Here is a 23,555-nt window from a genome sequence, read left to right on the forward strand (position 1 = left end):
CAGAAGTCAACAAATTACTGAAAACCCCTGCATATGAAAATCTGCCAAGACCCGAGATGCCAGCTACTCATATCATGTCACCCATCACTCAGTCAAATCTAGACCTAAATCATTTTGTTACTAAGCGATTAAAGACAGTAACAGATGATCAGATTAGGCACTTTGAGGATCAAGTCCAGTCAAAATCTACAAAGTCAATACAAAGTGGGCAGTTTGAATACTTCAAGGTTAATAATTCATGTTTATAAAAAATATAAGGGAAAGTTGAATATTGCTTGACATCTCCTCCTGACAATAAAGCCAAATTAATGAGAAAGTGGAATTTTTTGACCTACCTGTAGAGTCAGTGACACCCATCCACAAGAAAAAAAACACCCCCACCTTCCCACTCCCGGAAAAAGCGTCCCGTGAATGGGCCAAATCACACCTCGTAATATAGCTAACACTGCGAGGTTAAAATAATATTTCTGAATATTTTAGCTATTTTAATTATAAAAAAACATTATTAATATTTGTTATGAATGACCATTTCATGTTGGATATGTATATATTTAAGTGTAAAAACATGAAACAAATAAAAACTTCCTAGAACTATTTTTTGTTGTCTTGACGACGAGAGCAGCTTGATGACTGCTGTTCCACATGTGTACACACATGTACGATAAGTACAACAATGTAGCAAACTGTCACTGTCATATAGTGCAGTGTCCGTAGAAGGCATAATGTTTCAGTGGGAATTTTAAAATAGTAAATGTAAATATAAGGACTGATTGTCTATTTTGTTCGCAGTTCACTTCATTTGCACGAGGTTCACTTCCCTTCATCAGTCCATGCAAGCAACAAAATAGACAATCAATCCTTAAACAGAACATTGTTCCATTGTCGTAAGGCCCAACGACGGTAAACACGGGTCCAGTTACGCCGATTATTACGGTGACGTCGCAACAAATTGGGTCCAGTGTAGGGACGCCGCGTTTTCAATTGGTAGGCCCTCAACCTGTTGCGGACTGTTTGGGGAGACACACGACGCCCAAACAATGTCCTTGTTGTCTCTACTGCGGTTGCGAATCAATTGCGCAAGTGTATCAATCGTATACGACGGTCATCCCTGGCGGTCGTTTTACGGGGTCGGCCGCTTCGTGGACGATCGGATGTTGACCCAGTTTGGTTATAACGACTTACCAACTGGCAAATTGTCTTAACACTGCAACCAAAATGCCATGCAACTCGACGGCGAGACTCCCCAGCCTGGATCATACCTACAGCCCTTTCTCTCTGTACTTGTGACAGCCGGGACATAATGATAAAGTTGGTAGATAGCAAGATTCGGTGATTTCTAAGTCCTAAGGATCTAAGGAACAGTTGTCAGTTTGAATGTTTATGAAATGCAAGCGAAGATACAAGTTAGTCGCAGAAAACCTCGTGCATCTCTTTCGCTAATACAGACTTTCACCCTTGAATGATTTTGGTAACCCCCTTGGATTTTGTAATGTAAAACATTACCATTTTCTAATATTGCACAAACGTCATTTTGTTTTCACTCATTTACAGGTATTCGCCAAGGAAACATGTTAACCTTTCTTTTTTTGTTGAGTATATACTGAAATGGGTCTTTGCGTTTCAACGACTATTGATTCGTGATATATGAACCAACCATCCAGAAAGGTACAAGGACAATCTTCTCCGGATGCCTTTTGAAAACTAGAGCACCATTGATCTTTTTAAGACTCAAATGGGGATAATTTGTTTGTCGCCATAACTGATATAATTATTTAACAACCGCGACATTGCAGATTGCGGCTATAATTGGTATTATATAGTGTATGATCAAACTTCAAAATCAACAGCTGATAATGATAAAGATGATTTGGTGGCGCGATCGAAATATTTCTTTTGTGCTTTTAAGGAGCTCAGCATAATGGTGCCAAATTGAAGGCTATTTGATGTAATCATGTAACTATTCTAAGATAAAAATGTGATATCGGTAAGATATCTGCCTAGTCTTCGCCATCTATGTTACGATTAAAGCGAATATGTATTAATTAGAATCATCTACTCTTTATCGTCTAAGTCATCGGCAGTTCCAAACACCATCGTAATTAACCAAACATTTAAAATATTTTTGAAATTGACTTAATTTTAATTGGCCAGGGGAGACAAATTGGGACTTCATGCTTAAAGGACGTTCAGCTCAGCGAGTACCAAAACCCAAAAATACCGAAACATGAAATATTGCTTTAAAAAACACTCAAGTGATTAACAACTTTAAATGCATCTTCCAAGTTAGATACAGTAGAGCCAAAAATAAATTAAACAGCATCATACAACTGTTTCGTCCTTTTAGGACGCGTCAGTGATATCAAGGGCCGAAAGTTTGAAGCTTTTAAGACGACTGAGGTAAATCCAAAGTGATTGAAAGAAATGACAAAATCTAGATGGGGAGATATGTTGGCCTATAATTAAATAGACCTCGTAATTTTCTTATATCCGATCGTTTTAAAAGAACGCCAAGTACACATGCGTATATTCTGATCCGTGACACTATTTGAATGACCTAAAACGTGACATGCAGGTTTAAATATGTGCAATGCTTGTTGGCGTCCCTGATGCTTATAAATATTAGTTGTATTTGAAAATATATTATGACTAACATCAATTTACCATTATTAACATTCATAGTGCCAATTTCAGCAGATTTCGAATCATCAAACAACAAGGAAATACCAATATGTCAACATAACCATAATCATTTTTTTTAAATCTGGGGTAACATGTGAAAAAAGGCTCATGGAAAGTACAATACCAGATGTTCCGGAAGGGAGAGCACCTTCTGCTTCATAGACGACACCTTTCATGTAAAACCTTGGTCAACCCAAGTCAGTAATGTCACGTTTTCAAATGAGAACAAGAAATACGGAACCAACAAGCAAACTAACGACCATAGAACACGTCCAAATTTTATATGGCACAAAGAAATAGAATATTTCTCCATAAGATCACTATGGCGACTGTTAAACTCCCCCATAATTTCAACTTGCTAATTTTGAAACCCTGTGTTAGGAAATCACGAAGCCGTGATAATGGGAACAGGCCCTTGAATATCGAATCAACTGAGAAATATAAAAGCCATTGTTTGGGGATGTAGGAATGTTGCTATCCTGAAATGGAAAATTCGCAATAGGGAAATTGAAATATTCATGCTTTCATACAGCTTGTGGAAAGTTGTCTATGTTTGTTTGTAGGAAAAGATCGAGATAAGCGGTTGATGTAGAAGAGTCTGACTTTTTTAATTTCCATTTACGGTGGGTATATACTACAGACTTGGTCAATACATTTCTTGTTATTTGAGACAAGACGTCATCGATATCTGAAAATGAAATTAAACGATTTTATAAGGTCTTTCTGACCTGTATTGATAAGCTCTTAGATAAATGCAGCCTTGTCTGACATCAAGGCAGCCAACATAGGAACACAATTAGTTCCTAGGGTACATCCTCCGTACATTTCTTTGTGTTTTTTGTTTTTGTTCAGTATAGTTCACAATCATATATTTATACCGCCGTTCATCTTTCATCGAATTGGGATTGAAATTCCTCGTAATTTTCTGTAGCAATGTAATAGAAGCTCTTATAACACAACCAGTAGAAGATTAGAGTGTGACGTTTTCGACGACTACAGGTCACCTTCATCAGACAAATGACCAGCAACAGAGACTTCAGTATATTGTTACCACTGGTGTTTTTGGATCTATAATCTGTTATCCATCTATTTACACTATATACAGCCGAAAAAAGTCGGTCGATTCCTTACCCTCTCGCAAACTACGTACGTCAGTTCTAGTACACTCCACACTGGTCATTTGTCTGATGAAGGTGACCGTGAAGTCATCGGAACGTCCTACTGTAATTTTCTACTGGTTGTGTAATAAGCACTTATATTCTATTGGCATTGCCGACATGAAGTAAATGTCCCCAAATTCCCGTTGAAAGTTTGTTTATCTTCCACCGGTAGTCGACACTCATCAATACCATCATAATATTCGTATAAAGAAGGATTTTGAACTATGCGTCATAGCTAAGCAAACAGAGATGTTTATTGTGATTTGTCCAAAATCCAGTTCAACATACTCCGTTAGCTAGCATTTCTGTCTTCGTTTGTTAAAAAAAATTCGTAAAGAAGGCTTTTAGCACAAATGGTGAAAACTTAATGGTCCATCAATGCCACTTCTGGAATAATAAGGGTAACATTATGACTTAAATACGGTTAGTTGTTACAGAAATCAGAAAAAATGATTTGAACAATGGTTTGACTAGGCAGGTACACCCTATAGCTACACTAATTATGGATATAAATTACAGATTTAAAATCTAATACAAATGACGCAGTTTATTGATCTTTAACGTTAAGCGACATACTAAAATACATTTAAATTGCATTGAGACTTGTTTAAAGCTTTGTTTGAAGAAAAATTCAGACAATACAGTAGCTATCACAACTATGGCTGTAAGCTGTTTATACTGATTTCAGACACTTGTGTAGTCATAAGGTAGCTGCATTTATCTCCGTGTCTATAAAACGTTTTCCAGTTTTCAGGATACCATAGAATACTGTCTTAGGTACGCTCTGTTGTTATATATGTATTTTAATATTGCAATGTAATGTAAACTCATGACAAGCATTACCTCTGCATTCTGACTAAAACAAAAACATTCAATAGTATATGCATTATAGTGGGTTATAAAATTAATACAGAATTGTATTTACGTAAAATAATTGAAATTTACATATATACATCGTCAAGGACTGAAAGATTTATATAAGTTAAAATTGAAGGTAACTGTAATGATATAGATTTTTGTATTTAAGGACACGGGCATTCTGGAGTGTTGTAATGACAGTTTAGTGTTTTGTAACTATTTCTAAATGAATACATCAACATTCTACAGTTTATATTGTAGGTATGTACGAACTTTCCTCTCGTTTACATAATTCCATGCAATTTGCATGGTTTTATGCCATTGACATAGGTAGTGACAGCTGTTTTTGTGTATGGTTGCACGTTGTGTCTGCGCGCGTTGCGCATGGCTTACTGCATGCAAATTATTATCTTGTAAATCATCGCTATATGTAATACATTCAAGCTTCTTCATGACGGAGATGACTTAACTCATCTGTTCATAAACAAACTGTTTGTAGATGGATGGCCAAATATCTCACAGCGTCTGATGTCTCATGACACTTTCTGGGTAAACTGTTTGTAATTTATAGTTTTCACTGCGACGAAATTATATACTGTATTGCTCCGTCCTGTCTCGGGAACAAGATGTACAGTGTCATTTAATACCTAAAAGTGCAAACCACTCAGAATAATACCTTAAGTAAATACAAGATAGAGTTCGCTCCCCTGAACTGTTGATTAATTACACAGGAAACCAAGATGAAATATACCATCCATTTCCATCTGATCATCTGTTGCACTTCCAATCTATACTTGAACAGTAAGTGTCCTTTAGACCTAATTTTCATATTGTTGAATTCTAACTGATGACGTTTCCTTAAGTATATAATATACTTTAGACACACAGACAACGTTTCTATTAGTAACCAACACTTTCAATGGTACTGCAAAATAAACAAACCTGTAAGTCAATCTGCACCAGGTTTTATTGTTTTGACCCCTATGTTATGTAAGTAGTTTAGGCAATTTCTTGATTACAGTTGCAGACTATTCCTGTCTGGACTTGAAGTTTGTGTGTACTTCCATGCAGGTACCAAGCATCTTCCCCAATTTGCCTGCATCGTAACTCTTACGAGCAGTTTTAATGAAGAAGTATAATTAGTTGTAGTAGTATTACGATCCAATGCAGCAAAAGATGTTGGCTTTTCAAGTAAGAAAATAATTAAAAACTCATATTAAATACCTACATACCTATGTAAGATCCCACATCAGTCCCGAAAGCATTTTATTTTATGATAAATTATATAGTATCTGTACGAGGTTTAATAGGAGAACGATAATACTAGCGACACTTCGGCGCTACTTATGTATAGTCCTATATGTGTCCATTGTCAGAAAGAGGAAATGTAGAGTGTTAATTATCACCGACTCTTATAATACAGGATTATATAAAGGTTGTTTAAAGGATAGCTACGCCCTCTTCAGCGTCATATGGTTGGCTCGTGGTGCTCAGTAGAGTTGTATTATCTTATACAAACCACCTGCTCGGTACTGCATGTTATCTTGGGAAGGTCTAGCTATGATTAACCTGACGTTAACCATTCCGACCTAATGCCGATGACAATGGACAATGTACCAATTGCCCCTCACCCACCCACATATACACACAAACGTGCGCGCGCACGCACAAAATATAGATATAGTATTGCAAGCACACAAATACACGCACGCAAGCAAGAACGCACACACGCACGCATAGATATGATATTTGGAGACCTGAAAAAACTAATTGTTCGACAAAACATCATCATTTGTCTTTTCTTTTCGACGCCGATATAAATTCCAAGCCACGTCGGAATATAAGTTCACTCTCTAACTCTGTTACCATGACAGAACATTAAGTAGTTAACTATGTGTGTAAGAGACTTATATCGAAACATCGCATTTCACTGACATGGGCAAATATTATTCAGACAATAATAAAAGAAAAAATATTTTGTGTCCAAAAAAAATCAAGAAAATACCAACATGGCGATTAAATAAAATGCACTGTAGAATTATACTAGCGGTGAGTTGATTCACCATTATTTGTACCGTTGGAATCTCTATAGATGAGCAGAGTTAGCTACATTCCTTGAAACAAGTATTTCAATTCACCTTCATCTTCATATGGAGTCCATTAACCTTAACATTGTTCTGGTAAGTTCATCAATATATTCAGGTGGGTTCTCAGTGGTTCCTTCATCTGCAGCATCAGTTCTAGGACATCTAGCAGAAAGAATTATCCTAATATCACAACCAGATTTCGCGGCTTTGTCCGCCAGAAGTGAATCTAACTATCCGCGTGGTGAAGTATTTGTGCTGTGGCTTCCCTTGAAGATTGATCAACCGATATCCAGTTGATGCTTACGTTCACATTCGATGTTATGTAATGATCTAAGATTTGATTATAAAACTACATGATGTCCTTTGTGGTGTGGTTATAAAACCAAGCCGTACTTAATAACCTTTTTACACCAGGTTCTATCGCAAATAAAAACTAATTAACCTTAGAGTTTTGATATCAATTTTTATTTCATTTCTCTTTGACATTTTGTTGGATGAAAAAAGTATTCATTTAGGAAAAGTATTATTCTCTAAAGTAAAATTAGACTTCGAAGTGTGATAATGACGTATAAAACCACTGCAGAGTCAATTACGTGAAGAATATTGACATCAAAACTGATCAGGATTGTCTTGTGTCAGAGATGATGTTGGGTCAATAGACGATGTTTTCATTTTAAGGGTTGAAACTATATATCCTTACGATTATGAACGTCCTTGAAGGAATTGACAAATGTCCTGTTAGAATCTTTTTGACAGAATGTACAAAATACACACGAAAACGAAAAGATATGGTGTTATCTATTCAATGACAAGCAGTGTGTATTGATCCCATTTTACAAAATGATCAAGATACCATTTTTTGATTGAATTACGTGTCAATATTTATAAAGTCGAAAATATTCACCAATGAAATATCACTTTACAACATTTATCGCACAGAATATTTCTGATGAGTATACAGGCTGTGTCTGATATCAAATATATTTTAATAGGTATGGTGTTATGAGATGAAATGATGTTCCAACTAATATTACTTAACGTGTTGAAAATTGGTTTAAATGGATCCATGTATCTTACAACAATTATTATGTGCTTACGCTTTACATTACATTTATACATGAAAAATTTTAATGAGCTATATCACCAGAGAAAAAACAACCATGACAAAACTTACCTTATAAGTCAACTTAACACACAGGGGCGAACATGTGTTATTGTCAATAAATATGGGTCAAATAGGGTATGGAACATGCAGATGAACCTTGTATTATTTTTAAAAACTACTTTCTGCAACGTCATTATAGACGTCCATATACACTGTGTTATACACATATCCAACAACTGATCAATTTTGAAAATAAAGTCAAAGTTACCATTTGTTTTCAATCAAGTTTTTTCTTTGGAGATTTTTTTTCTAATTTTAGCAACAATCGCCTGATGAAAATGTGAGCAAGAAATTATAATACTGATGTCATACAGAGTTGAAGATACTGGGATGAAAGGACATTTTAAACTTTTCTGTCAGTATGTCACTCTAATATAAAGACAATGTATACCATATTATTCTCACTCTAGTTGAAATACATTACAATTTCATATTGACAATAACCTACAACAAAAAACAACATTTTCATCAAGATATTTAAGCAGAAGTAATGGAGGCATTCCACATACATTTAAGTCAAGGTCGCCTAGGCGACTACTCTGTGAAAAAACTCTTACCAAATTATGTGATAACAAAACTTCATCCCTGTCTATGCAATTAGTTTAGTTTCGAATGGTCCCTAAAACTATTTCACCACCCGAAAAAATGCAATAATTGTCAGTATTATTAAATTTGTTACCAAGGTAAACGTATCCACAACAAGCGATAAAACTATATGGAACACAAAACAGACAAATCATACCCTGTGGTTTGTATGACGTAGTACACAAATAACAGGAAGCGATGACATCATCAATGAATATATGTAAATTTTCATACAAGATAATTTTCCCTTTCAATGGCATCATCTCCTTCGTTAAATACGATGTTTGTGTAAAACTACTGCTGATTTCTTGATTACAATATTTGTGGGTGTAACTTGAAGGTTCGCAATGTTGGTTCGAGACTGTAATTGTGTACTTCTCCGATTTACGACAGTATCGATTGTTTACAATAAATAGATAATAACCTGGCCAAAATAAACTTGGCTCTGAAATTCAACATTCATTTTAAAGTTCTAAGAATGAATTGAAAAAAGCATACACATGTATTAATCTAACATCGATCAAACATTTAGACATCAATCCCCGCTATCTATATATCGAACATACCCTACGGAACAAAGTCTTTGTTTCGTAAAAATCTGACACGACATCATGATTTACGTAACAGTCACCTGACCTTCAAACCATGCATGCTTTACGTCATGAACGATCAATTCGATGGTGTTTACAGTAAACGGAGCGCCCATCAGCCTCATCTGTGGTCATACTCCATTTCAAGGTCAGGGTTTTCCATGCCCCGCTTCATGTGTGCGATGATATAAAGATAGACCTTCTTCCAGGCTTCGTTGACCTCCTTGTTGTATTTAGACTGCAGCACCTGCTTTAGACCATAATTCAGGGACGGCCAAAGTCTCTAAAAAACAAAAATTTTAAAAATTCATGAATTCAAATCTCACATCGATCTATCAGTAGGATCAGACGTTGAGCTGCTAGTGATACATACTATGAATAATATGAATAATACACGATAAAAATATTAAAATCTGAAAAATGTTAAAAAAATTAAGAAGATTGAAAATAAATAGTTTACATCGGGATTTACTATCATCTAGGTATAATATGCCTACAAAATACAAGGATGATCAAAGCATAGCACCGCATATCGTGGATTACTGGCATGCAAAGTCCGATAACTATCAACTAAATCCAATTGAGAAAAATACAATAGTGATATTGATTATGTTCTGGGACAAAGACGATATTTCTTGTCCTCATCGTTTCTAGATATTAACACTTCCTAATTTTTTTTTTACATTTTGTATTTATAATGTTGCTCATTTAGTTTAATTAGAATTACGGTCACACAAATAATTGCTGCACGAAACAACAGTGCGAAACCCTTACTAATACAATGTCTCTTCATGACTGATCTTATTAAACTTGATCAGCACATTAATTGAAATAGTTGTTTCATATCAATTATTCACTTTTGAAATGTTAAACATTGTAACTTAATGTTTCACTATCAATTATGGTTCAATATGTACTTGCTAGAACATCAAATTATGGGTGGCAGCTGTTTTCAATATTAGCAGTGATAGTTCTAAACTTGATTATTCATTTGTGGGTAAATCACAAAACATGTGTCTACTGCATGTTTAGGTAGGTAATACACTTATATTATACTTCCTCGCAAAGCCAGAAATATATCGTGACAAACTGGAACGTTATAGGAAATGATCATCAATGTACAACGAGCACCATCTGATTGGATTACTTGTTACAATGAAAGCGTTAACGACAGCATATATAACACAGAAACTCGTCTTTTGACCATGTTATCCCGGTTCTACTCCAAACTGAGAGTTACGATATTATCATATATGTGTAGGTGTTGATTTGTGTACTCATACTAGAATACCAATCTAAACACCGATAAAGACCGTCACGAAAGTCATGTTCACAGATTAATCTATACGGATGTTAGAGACATACCGCTGTTCTCTGATCACATATACTAACAGGGCACTTGTTGTTTCCTACACAAAAGCATGATACCATATGCAGATTTCCATGTGGTGATGTCAAAATATTTAGAAATAACGCCGACAGCACGTCATTAATTATACCTTACATGGCAACAAGATATTGTATCAATAAAACGACTTCGTAGGCGGACGTCTCTCTTGGCGTAGCTATACAATAGCAAGGTTAGATCAGTGCTTATAAAACAGGAAACAGCGACGGACAGTGGTTTATTATCAGCATTCAGATTGTCTTGGCACACGTGCCCGGTAGGGGATGGAGAAGGGGATAACACGTGCGTTATGGTGATCCAACTAAAAGACGTTTTATAGATCCTGGCTATTTGCCTTTGGTAGCATATTGTTTCCTATCTAAATCCTAGATGTAATTTGCATATTCTGTCTCCATGAATAATTCATAAGACAAAATGAATGATGCTATTGTCTTTACTAATTATGAATCTCGGTTGAAAAATCCACGTCTTTAATGGGTCATGTCAGGCTCTTTTGAACTTAAAATATCCACTGATTTATCAGACATAAGAACTTCAACTCCGGATCTCTCAGACAGTCGTCGCCAGGTCTCTCCGACCTCACTAGATCGTCGTTGGTCCTCTCCAAGTTCAATACGTTGTCCCCGGTTCTCTCTTGACTGCAGTGTGGTGTCATCGGTTCACTCCTGCTTCAAGAGGTTGTCGCCGGATCGCTTAGTTTTCGGAAGGGATTCGACGGTTTTTCTCGACTTCAGTAGATTATCGCCGCAATGTGCCAGGAATTCGTTGTCTCTTTGACCTCATTAGGTCGTTGCCGGTTCTCTGCTATTTCAATAAGACGGTGCTACGTCTTTCCAGCCTCTTCTGGCTGTCACCAGTTTTCTCTGTATCTAGAAAGTCGTCACTGGATCAATTTCATTGGAGTCGTTCTCTGCAATATTTCCATTTTGAAATGGAGTTATAATAGTTATATCGTATATACGGGCAAATCGTGTGATACGGGAATTTCATTTACAAGTTCAGAAGTTTTCTCAAAATCTCTATATGCCTGGTACAGATGGTACAAATCCGACGTAGGAATAACCCCATACCTTCATGTAATAGACGATGTTATTGATATGAAGTAAGTACTGCCTGCTCAGTTTATTTTGCAGTCTTATTCAGTCTTTATTCAATATCTTGCCATTTTCAAATACAGATAAAATCCAGTCTTGTACATCGAGCAGGTTAATGTTGCCTTGGAGAAAATACTCAGTGCATTGGTTTAATTCTATTGAATACTATCTTATTGGGTTAACTAATGGGTCTTTAAATCCAGCTAAAGAACAATAATGTCATTGTTCTCTGCTGTTGGTAAAACGAACGAGATTATCGCCCACACGAGGACAATGCAGCGCGCCCAGCACATGATCCAAGGACGTACATGCATACAATACCATCGGTAACATTAAACTGTGAAATCGTAATGAAACCCGTAAATATGCATGGAGGTATTAGCATAGGCTATATACAAGATAAAGTTAATATTATGCACATTGGCAAAGCTAATTTAACGGGATATACCAGTAAAAAACTTAGTTTACAACGCTCATCCTTAATTACACATGCAACGTCCCTTAATACATATCTGTCACCATGGTACCACTTTAAAGTCAATGCATGCTAAATCACGTTTTTCATCTGCTTAACCATGCTGATTTTCACGTGAAGAAGGAAGCGCATTTTACCATTAGAGGATAATGGTGTAGCAATACATTATGAAATACATTCTAGCTCTTGAGATTCGCGTATCCGATCTTACTTAAGTTTTTCATTATGTTATCTGATGGGTTTCCCGTTCTTGAAATGCAGAGGAAAGTTGTGTTGGAAGAATTGAATGTCTTTATGTAGTTCGTGAGGTGTCATGGCAAGTGTTTTACACATTCACAATTTTCCATTAGATCCCCAACAGAACATGGCATCGCAGACGATATGAATACCCTTGCGTCTAACAGGTAGTACAAATTGCAAAGGGGAATGCAAATGTTGAGTGAACTTGCACGTTCCAAAAGCCGGTCTTTCAATGTGGAAAACATGCATTAGTTTAAATTGTTACCTTATATCGTGCAACAGTTGATGTTCGTTAACAAGTGTGTCAATTATCCTAACAATCGGGAAATTGTGACATCATTTTTCTAATCATAGAAGCTGTGATGCTTGTAAACGAGTGTGTGAAGTATCGTCAAAATCAGATAAGAAATGCAGTCTGTAGGGAAGTGACGTCATTTGGGATACATACGTCGCAAGGGTATAACATTCATGTTTTTTGTAGCCTCATGTAGCTAAGTGTAAGTCCAGTCAAATAAATACATACGTACGTATATGTGATACATGTGGAATTCATCTTCTTTATCTGGTTGAACTTGTACCACTTCAGCACTTTACCCGACTAGAACTTATATGTCTTCAAAGAACAAAGAAGATCACTTTCAATAACGCCATAGGACCCCAGTAGTCAGACAGCGAAAAAGAGGGGTGTGTCAACTGGGGAAAAACTCCGGGATTTTCTCTTTTTTTCCTTATATAGGTCATTAACTACCATTACGTTTTGATGTTTGTGTCCCGAGGACTTTTAAAAACTTAAGTTGACCTGTTTTCATGTAGAACTTATCAACAGTATATACGTAAATGCACAAGAAAACTGCAATCCGTACACGTACAACATGTTGTTAATTCTTAACTTGATAATGGAATCTTAAGACGCTTATCCATTAACAACGCGAACTTTATCCTTGCGATATACACTTACTGATTCTAAAAAATACATCTTTGATGAGTAGTTTGATTTTTCTCAAATAGTTATGAATTTCTTGAGATTTTTCTGTTGTCATTTTGGTATTTTGGTGCAGATTTTAAGAAGAGATTTTATACTAAATAATTCAGTATCAATAAGTTTAGATTAAAGAGAGAACGATTTATTTTGATAAAACGTTTGACATTAAACTCCTAAAATGACTTTCTGTTAGATCTGACGTTGTCAGCATTACAATGGACGTTAATTATCAATTGTTCTACCGCATTAGGACACTACAGACCATTTGTTAACAGTACCATGTCATATACACTGCACGTGTTATAGAAACGATATCATTCGTTCACCTCTTATCTTATATATATGTACACGATGTTTATTACGGCGTGAATGCTGCAGACAAGAAAGGTCGTCTCACACATTTGTCTCTATATCAGGGATCGTCAGTCTCTCTCTCTGTAGACAAAACGCTAACTATCAATATTGGTTATATAACCCACTGAAATCAATAACGTAGAACCAGTGAAAAATCACTTCAGGCCGAATAATTTTGTCTGGTATCCACAAGATAATTAGAATAAAATAAATCATCAATTAATTGTCCATCTAAAAAATCTGCAATTTTAAACACCTTAACCCCCCAAAAGCGCAATGATAATTTATAATAATATACCAACATGTCAACATAATCTTAATCCAAACTTAAATTCAATAAAACTAGAGCAACATATAAACAAAAAAAAATACTTTGAGACTCCTGAATACGTACAAAGGGAATAAGACCATGTCTTCCGGAAGAGTTAACGTCTTCTGCTTCATCGATGACATCCCTCATGTAAATATTGGGCAATCCAAGTAAATAATGTTTGTCACGTTCTCAAATTAGAACAGTTACACAACAATGGAGCCAACAGGCAAGCTAACGAGCATCAAACGCGTGAAGCTTCATATCGCACAAAGAAATAGAATATTTCTCAATGAGATCACTATGACGACCGAAATGGGAAAATGGTAACATGTCCTTGAATATCGAATCAACCTCGACATGTCAACACTATAGATTGGGGAAACATGAATGTTGCTATCCAGAAATAGAAAATTCACAGAAGGGAAATTGATATCACGTTTATCATACAGCGTGGTGAAAAGCTGTCCATATTGGTTTCATTGAAAAAAAAAATATCTAAAACTTAAATTTCATAGTGCTAAGAGTGGTGGTTCGTATTTTTTAAACAAAAGTTTGGTTGAACAGCCATATGCGCAAGAAATCAAACATTGTTTAAATGGTTTATTGTGAAGTTAAGGAATGCAACAGAAACGGAGGATGTCGCTATTCTTGCCATTAATAGGCAATCTAAATGATTGTAATATCAAAGCATGATCAGCCAGTATTTCTTCTTTGGAAAGATTGCATTATGTATAAATTGGGGTTTAATCTAGCAAATCTAGTCTTTCATATACAGGAAATATAATGATGTCTGCAGACAGGTATAACGTTATCTGCAAGCATAAACACATACCTGTCATGTCGATCTTGAAGTGCGGATTTAACATCAGGATCGATGAATGCTGACCAGCGCTTTGGTTTTCATTTTAGATTTCAAGCTACAAATTATTTAAAGAATGATCGAACGAATGAATTTAACTCATTCAGAAAGAGTATTCAACGCATCAAGTTCTCGTTTCACTCATTCTCTGGCATAGTTTCAACAGAATCCATAAGTGCCTTGAAAATCAAATTTCGGGGTTTCACGATATTACGAACCCTTCATGAAACTCTCTCGTAGTTTAACATTTTGAATAATGCTTAAATCACCTGTAACTATGTGCCCAGTTGGACCATAGTTATCAGAAGAAAAAGAAGAAGAACAAGCTGACGGAGTAGCAGTTCTTAGGTCATCTACATTCAATTGCTGCAGTGCTTGTTTGTAGTTAAAAAGTTTGGATGCGATGGACTTTGAGTAACATTTTTGGTATCTCCATGAATTAAGATTCAGTAGACATAACGTCATTATTTTCCCCCGAAACATTTTCTTTAGGTTGACAATATATATTGGATAAATGTTTGCAATCAAATAACAATTCACGTGTAACGTTCCGATGACTGCAGTATTACCTACATCAAACAAACGACCAGTGTGGAGCGTATCTGCAGTAGGAAGACAAATCGCAGTGACAACTAATGCCGTCATTTATCTACATTGGAAATTGTACACGGTTGTTTTATGAAATGTAGACATTTGTCGGAACATGTGCAATATCATTCATCAAGAACAATGCTTGTTTGAGAAAGAAATTTAACTCATAATTAAGGACATTGACATTTTGGCAAAAATATTGAAAATGTATAATCGTACTCTACATTGTTAACAATATGTAACAGCCAGTTAACGAGTCATTGACATTTTTTTGCTTCACACAGTTAAAAACGTAAACAAATTATACAGTGATTTTTCGGATTCCATATAGGGCATGTTAGTGGTGTGTTATCTGACCACATAGAACGTCCTATAACACTTACTGATACGTCGAGTTTTACATAAACAATTACAGAAAGCCCTATTACACGTAAGATGTATACACTGTGGCACGCAACGCTCGCGATATAACTCGTATCGTGTCCTCAAGCATGTACATTGCGTTCTTTGACACATAACCACATCATCTCACACATATCACACTTACTTTGATACGTATCACGCGTCCTCTGACAATTTTGACATTTTGAACACGCCCTCAGACACCAACAACTCGTTCTAAGATAAAAAGCTCGCGTTCTCTGACACTTTTTACACTCACGCCTTGCGACATGTAGAGCACGCTCTGTGATACGTATATCGGTATCACGCTTCCTCTGATACTTATGTTACATATTGCACGTCCTGACACGTGACACCGCAAGCCATATATCAATGTAAAGCGTCTCCTCCGCCACTTCTGAATGGTATAGCACTCCCTGACACGTGATATAACAGGACATGCCAGTACGTAAAGCGTCTTCCGTCACTTCTGAAGGGTATAGCACTCCCTGACACGTGATACCGCGAGCCATATATCAATGTAAAGCGTCTCCTCCGCCACTTCTGAAGGGTATAGCAATCATTGACACGTGATATCACAGGACATGCCAGTATGAATAGCGTCTCCTCCGCCACTTCTGAAGGGTATAGCAATCCTTGACACGTGATATCACAGGACATGCCAGTATGTAAAGCGTCTCCTCCGCCACTTCTGAAGGGTATAGCACTCCCTGACACGTGACACCGCGAGCCATATATCAATGTAAAGCGTCTCCTCCGCCACTTCTGAAGGGTATAGCAATCATTGACACGTGATATCACAGGACATGCCAGTACGTATAGCGTCTACTCCGCCACTTCTGAAGGGTATAGCACTCCCTGACACGTGATATCACAGGACATATAAGCATATATAGCGTCTCCTCCGCCACCTCTGAAGGGTATAGCACTCCCTGACACGTGATATCACAGGACATGCCAGTACATACAGCGTCTCCTCCGCCACTTCCGAAGGGTATAGGATTCATTAACACATGATACCAAGTACATCAAAGTACGTATTGCGCCTTCTCTTCCACTTCAGCAGCTTATAGCACGCCTTGACACGAGACATCAGTAGATCAATGTACGTGTAACATATCTTCTGCCACCTCGGAAGCGTACACCACGTTCTGACACATGAGACACATGCATATCATTGAACGTACAATGCGTCTCCTGTCCCTGCTGAAGCATACAGCATGGCCGTTGTAACTTAAAGCACACCCTTTGAAACTAACAGTACTGTTTCGATTTTCTTCATTTTCTGATACTGTAATATACAACTTTTCATTTTCTTATTAAGACCTTCTTGGAGATCCTAGCATGGAAATCCCGTCAAGAGATGAAGGGTAGATATTATTAGTTCAGAAGAGGATACGTCTTAAAGAAAAACATACTAATATGTTTCTGTTAGGCATAAAGTAAATTATTATCTCTCAACGGCGGCTTAAATTAGTTAGCTCATTTGAAGAGCACGATTATTTTTAATTATGTATAAGCCAGCAGAAAAAAGATATTTTGCAAATTTTAGACATATTTAAGGGCTAGAATACAGTCAAAAGGCTTTACTATCGTATTCATCTACCATGTTGGTAAGCAGAGCGAGATATCAGATTTAGATGTGATTTGCCTCCAGCATCAGCCCCGGAGATTTTGTTGCTTAAGCCTTTTGAAGGTCAATAGTTGGGGAATAACTTTGTATTAGTACAGCTGCTTCTAATTTCTCCGTGCATTAATACTGATAGCTATTTAATGAAATTCCTAGAGATGTTCAATGTATAGGTTAATCATCAGAAAAACAATTTTAATCATTGGGAATTCGTTACAGAGTCTTAGACGGTCAATAATGAATAACACGCTGATTTTAAAAGGTCGATTTACACGCCTATAGAGGAGAGCTGCTGAACTATTATGATTAACAGCGTTGCAGTCTTGTGGCGCATTTTAGTGCTCCACTTTTTTGGCTATATTATAAATTATGTTATTGTTTGTGTTGCAAATATGCTTATACAACATGGGTGATATATTTGATACTATGTCTGCCATGTTATTCGTCATTTGATAAAATGACATTACTATATATTTCTTTCTTTGAAGTTCTTAATATACAATATACCCAAAAGCATAGTTCTAGTCGTGACCTATTATCAATTATGTGTTAGAAAGTCATACCTTTTAGACCTCAGGTTAGAAAAGTCACATGGAGTTAGATATCAAGGTTTAGATGTGTCAGATACAAACCTACAGCAAATGAAATAAAACTTGATTGTCTGCCCTAAGGAGACGTACCTTTAACATCTGGGGTTTCACGTGTCGTTTAACGTGTGTCTGTCCTATAGAGATAAGGACACTGTTGAGGAACTCTGATTCATCCAAACTCTCCACTGCCGCGCCCAGCCCCTCCATTACGGAAACTGCGTGCTTCGTGAGCATTTCCCGATCTATGTCCCACTCCAGCTTGTTCTGCTCGTTCATTTGGACGATCTTCGGAAATAGGTGCTTCAGATCTGGCTCTGTCTCAAACAATCTGAAAAACACAATGTGAAGAGTTTTCTCCAATGTCTTGTACTGGGATATACGATGTACATGTCATACAAGATACAAGAACACCTTGTATCTCATTACCATGTTTAATCTATTGTACCGGGATAAACTAATATGTCACACAAGACAATAGTAAACTTCATATCTCATTAACACGTACACTTTATTGTCCTGGGATATAACTCTGTTCATGTTGTTTAAGTCAATAATAAACCTTATATCTCATTACCTTGTACAAATTTTTGTACCGAGTAAATTATGGTATGACGTCTTGTCTTTAAATAAAAATAAATGTATTGACTAAATATATCGCATATACCACCAGAACTAGAAATCAAAGATATGACAGGCTCTTTTACATCAGCTGTTTTATCTCGACCTTTTCCTACAACGAAACCCACATGGAGAGCTTTCCATCAAGCTGTGGGATAAATGTGATGATTTCAATTTCCCTATTGTGAATTTTCCATTTGTTTTCTGTCATACATGTCATTAGAAAAGTTTATATCTTATTGCCACGTAAAATGTATTAATATAGAAATAAAAATATTGACAACACTATTAGGACCAATGTTGAATTTGTCAAAAGGAATGTATCGACTACCTCAGATCACGTGTTTTAAACAATACATTTAGAATAATGCTGAAGCTCATCCAAAGTGCAATGTGTAATCAGTTTAAATGGCTGATTCAAAAATTAGGTTAACAAACTACATTATTAAAACTCGTGCATTTTGTTCGTCTGTGAACGATGAATAATGAGCGAAAATATGAAAGTCTGTTATTTATTTTATCCATAAAGCCAGGCGCTGATTAAGGTTTCAGAAATAGACACGGGAAGTGCGCAATTTAAAACTGCTTTGTGTTCTATTGGGTATCTTATTCTTCTTTCATTAAATTAAATAGGATTCCAACGAAAAGGCTCGAGATGTGCCAGATAGTAATGAAGATGCTTTAATAAGTTTGAAAATTGTTTCCAATTTATAAAGTAAACAACTCGTATTGGAAATGAATCTTTCCGGATTTCATAGGCAGCTCCACTATCTACATTCTACTCCTGAATTAATTAGTTCTTGAAGAAATTGATCATATAAAAAAAATGCCGGCTTTATCTTCAATACCAAGTATATGTGCAACATATAAATGAAAATTACTTTACTTGCAATTTTCTATACATTAATGTAATAAGTTTATAAATTTATCAACCATTATTACATTTGCTTCATTTACTGATACTGTATAAAATCACGTGTGACGTCTTTAAAAGATAATAAAATTGTAAAATGTTGATTATACCGCTGATAGATATTGAGGGCTGTTAATTATTTCATGTGACGGCAACATCGATCATTTGGTAATCTCAGTCATTAGCAAGTGTTTCTATTGCTATTAACTAGTAATAGTGTGATTTAAAACGACAATAAAAACTAACATTTTCATTTTTATTTCAATATAACTTCAGTGGTATAATTTTGAAGCAAATCTTCTGAAAAATCATTGCACTTCAATTTCCAATACTTCAGTATGCTAATCATTTAGATAACTGTATTACATGCACATGCTCTTCGAATTTATCTGTTTTATTTTAGAATTACGTTATACTTGTACGATGTAATTAACCATAATCACAATATACATCGCGTACTTTGATATCTAGGTATTTGCTGGTAAAGTTCAGATTGGCATACGCGATGATTATTTAGATTTTGTGAAAGATCCAAGTAATGTAGTTCTAGCTGTGACTGAATGAGAGGGTACCAATGATATATTTGTTGTTGTGGTTGGTGATGTGTTTCGTGGCGTGACAGTGGTATGTCCGTGAGCGAGGAATTAATCGTGTTTTGGCAGGTGTGGGTGTCAGAGAGAGGAAGAGTCAGTTTCGAGGTGACCTAGCAAGTATTAGTTCACGTGTCTCCGGTCTACATCCGGCCTTGCTCTAAAGTACAGACCACTGCGTACGCACTCATTAAGATTATTCGGTAAATTCTACGGCTCTGTCGCAGACGTCGTCATTTAATTATCTTAGAATCCGGATCCAAATCACAACGTCCACTTCCTTTAGTGCCGACACGGAAAATTGACAAGAAGCAATTTCTACCGAACAAATTCATTCTGAGAGACAATGACGGTGTCCGAAATTTATAATATCCTTGCATTTAATTCGAACAAAAAACTAATCAAACGGCTCCAAAACGAGGCTTATTGACGGTATTAATCTGATCTTGAGTTCAAGTGACTCCAACCTTACCACTATTGCAAATTTGTAGATATACTGACATGCTATGTGTTACTTATTGTGTTAGAGCTGTCATCCCACTGACAGGACATACTGTCAGTCTCGCCGCCAGATCGAGACCAAACGTTCCGGTCCTATCGATATATATTGAACCGTGCGCATATTGCGTTATTATAAGAATACGTCTGACATTCATCTTCCTCAAACGCTGAGCAAAACATCTTAAAACGATGCGTTCGACACTTACGCATGATGATTTCCATAAAATCACGTAAAGAACGTAAAGGAAAAACGTTATGCGAGAACTAAATTCAGCGTATAAGTCGCTTAAAAGGCTCGCTGAATGAAATTACTTTATAATCAAGTACAATTACATTTGCAAGACAGAAATCTTCCATAATCGGTCGCCGTAAGAATGGTACTAAAATCATTCCCTTCTACAGTTAGGTATTCCACCATGTCCCTTCTTGGTAGCCGTGTACTCACAACTGAAGGCGGTATGGCATGCTTGGACATTGTTTGCTGGGATGACATTCACCAGATATGATTAAGCACCTAACGGAAATACAATTAGACATATCTTTAGTGTTGATACCTGGAGGTAATGTCGTAATGTTCCCTGCTTGTTTGATTACGCGGGTGTCTGAAAACCCCTAACAGCCATGTGTTCTTGTCATAATCGAATCTCAATTGAACGTCTGCATGTTGATCGGAATAAAAACGTAGGTGATGTAATTAATGGCTGCAATATGAACGAAAACAAGAGTTACCATACCGTGCAACATCCGGTTTTCTCGTCTGCCGCTTCCGCAAGACATGTTGCACTATACAGCGCTGCCGATAAAACACGTTTTACGTAATGTGCATGCTTTAGGAGACGCGTTCAAAGAGAGTCGACAGGGAGAATTTGACTGCTTTACGCTAGCTTGACCAGACATACAGTAGTTTTACATCTAAATATAAAAGATAGCGGGCGTCGTATACAGCTGTTCATTGCGATAGTGATTGGGACTATGACATGTCAATAGAGCATGTCAAATCACATAAAGGATTTACAACACATCAGGGTTACCCTGCTGATAGAGTCTAGAAGCAAACAATAAATGTCAATTTGTTCAAAAGAGCTTGAACCAGGAAGGTTCCTGTCAGAATTCTACATATGCAGTTCCTGTCGGAATTCTACAAACGTGATTCCTGTCAGAATTCTAAAACGCGGTTCCTGTCAGAATTCTACATACGCAGTTCCTGTCAGAATTCTACATATGCAGTTCCTGTCAGAATCCTACATACGCGGTTCCTGTCAGAATTCTACATACGCAGTTCCTGTCAGAATCCTACAAACGTGGTTCCTGTCAGAATTCTACATACTTGGTTCCTATCAGAATACTACATACTTGGTTCCTATCAGAATACTACATACACGGTTCCTATCAGAATACTACCTACGCGGTTCCTGTCAGATTTTCTTACATACGCGGTTACTCTCAGAGTTCTACATACGTGGTTCCTGTCAGAATCCTACATACGCGGTTCCTGTCAGAATTCTACATACGCGGTTCCTGTCAGAATTCTACATATGCGGTTCCTGTCAGAATTCTACATACGTAAAGGTGCACAACTCCATATAATTTAACCAGAATTTAGATTGGCACACATTCGTAAAGTCAGTCTTTACGACTCTTCCTTTAAAGAGTTGACAAAAGTGCAATATTGGTGTAGAACTATAAAATAACATACGGACATCAGAAGTAATGAAGATGCTATATCATTAGTCTTAGAAATAGAATGTCAATTTTGTGAGTAACTTGAGAAAGTCTAAAGCATACTTAAACCATCTACAAGACGAATAATTGGTACTACCTACTTTAACGCATGCAGATCTATGTAGTAGGCTCTAAGCTTGGTCTATTTGTGTTACTGTTTAATTACATATTCCTTTCATCACAAGAGTTACTGGTACAAGGAGCTATAAATGGAAAAAATTCGGACTCAAAATTGGTCTGAGAATCGGTGACCGGAATGAAAATAAAAGAGTCACGGGGTCCTTTGAGACACTCTCATTAGCTAGACACTGATATATATTCACATCAGAAAACCTCTTAATAGATACGTGTCGCTCAGAGGTGATCTAAGTATTTGATGAATAGACACTAACTCCTCGTCATATACTTCTAGGGGTTTGTAAGTTTATATATGTCTGTAAATGATAGAATACATTTCTGTATGATATATATGTATAGACAGAGTATATGTCTATGTGTGTGAACATACATTGCAATTCCTAAATGTGTCTTTGTCTTTACAAACGGATATTTTTTTTCAATATCACTATGTTTATAATAAATCGCCGAAACAGAAACAGAATTAAATAGATCAATGATGATTATTAATAACGTTTGGTATTTATCTTTTTTCTTTAAGAGAGAACTATCGTACACAAGGATTTTCAAAAGTAACTGATGGTCAATACTACCACACACCCGCTTATTTCAAAAATGGTGACTTCCAGGAACATCAGCAACTAACTTAGTAAAATAATTATAGAAAAGAGATGCTAGGTGCTTGATGCGAAACAAATAAGTAATTCTCTCGACAAGATATTCACATCGGATTTATTTCTGGTCTTCTTCCAACATGATGTCCCTTCTGATTCTATAACGGTAGACTATGAGACAGTATTCTTATATCTATCTTGTCAATAAAATGGTTATTTTTCGACCTCGTCAGTTTTGTCATACCACCATTTTTGCCAGTAATGATATTTCGATGTTTTCCCCAGACGATATAACTCCTAAAACGATCGTTGACATGTGAAATACAGGTCTATAATGGCAGCGTCTCCCACTAACCACTATCCATGAATGCCTCCTTCGTAACAGATTACCCATCCTTAGTCAGTTTACAGGTACTGA

The 23,555-nt window shown here is 36.4% G+C and overlaps 1 protein-coding gene across 1 annotated transcript in view; it reads right to left on the bottom strand.

Moving 5' to 3' along the window:
- Positions 1-9,043: 9,043 nt before the first annotated feature.
- Positions 9,044-23,555, bottom strand: part of LOC132558969 (neuroglobin-like) — a 74,809-nt gene continuing 60,297 nt past the window's right edge. The window contains exons 2-3 of the mRNA XM_060223596.1: positions 18,153-18,390; positions 9,044-9,407 (exon numbers count right to left, since the gene is read on the bottom strand). Of these exons, the coding sequence (XP_060079579.1) occupies positions 9,246-9,407; positions 18,153-18,390 (400 nt within the window). The 3' untranslated portion in view covers positions 9,044-9,245. The remainder of the gene's footprint in view (positions 9,408-18,152; positions 18,391-23,555) is intronic.

The sequence above is a fragment of the Ylistrum balloti genome, unplaced genomic scaffold (assembly GCF_031769215.1).
Source record: "Ylistrum balloti isolate Yb309-2 unplaced genomic scaffold, AGI_CSIRO_Ybal_v1 Utg370840, whole genome shotgun sequence".
In the NCBI taxonomy this organism is placed as follows: Eukaryota; Metazoa; Mollusca; class Bivalvia; order Pectinida; family Pectinidae; genus Ylistrum; species Ylistrum balloti.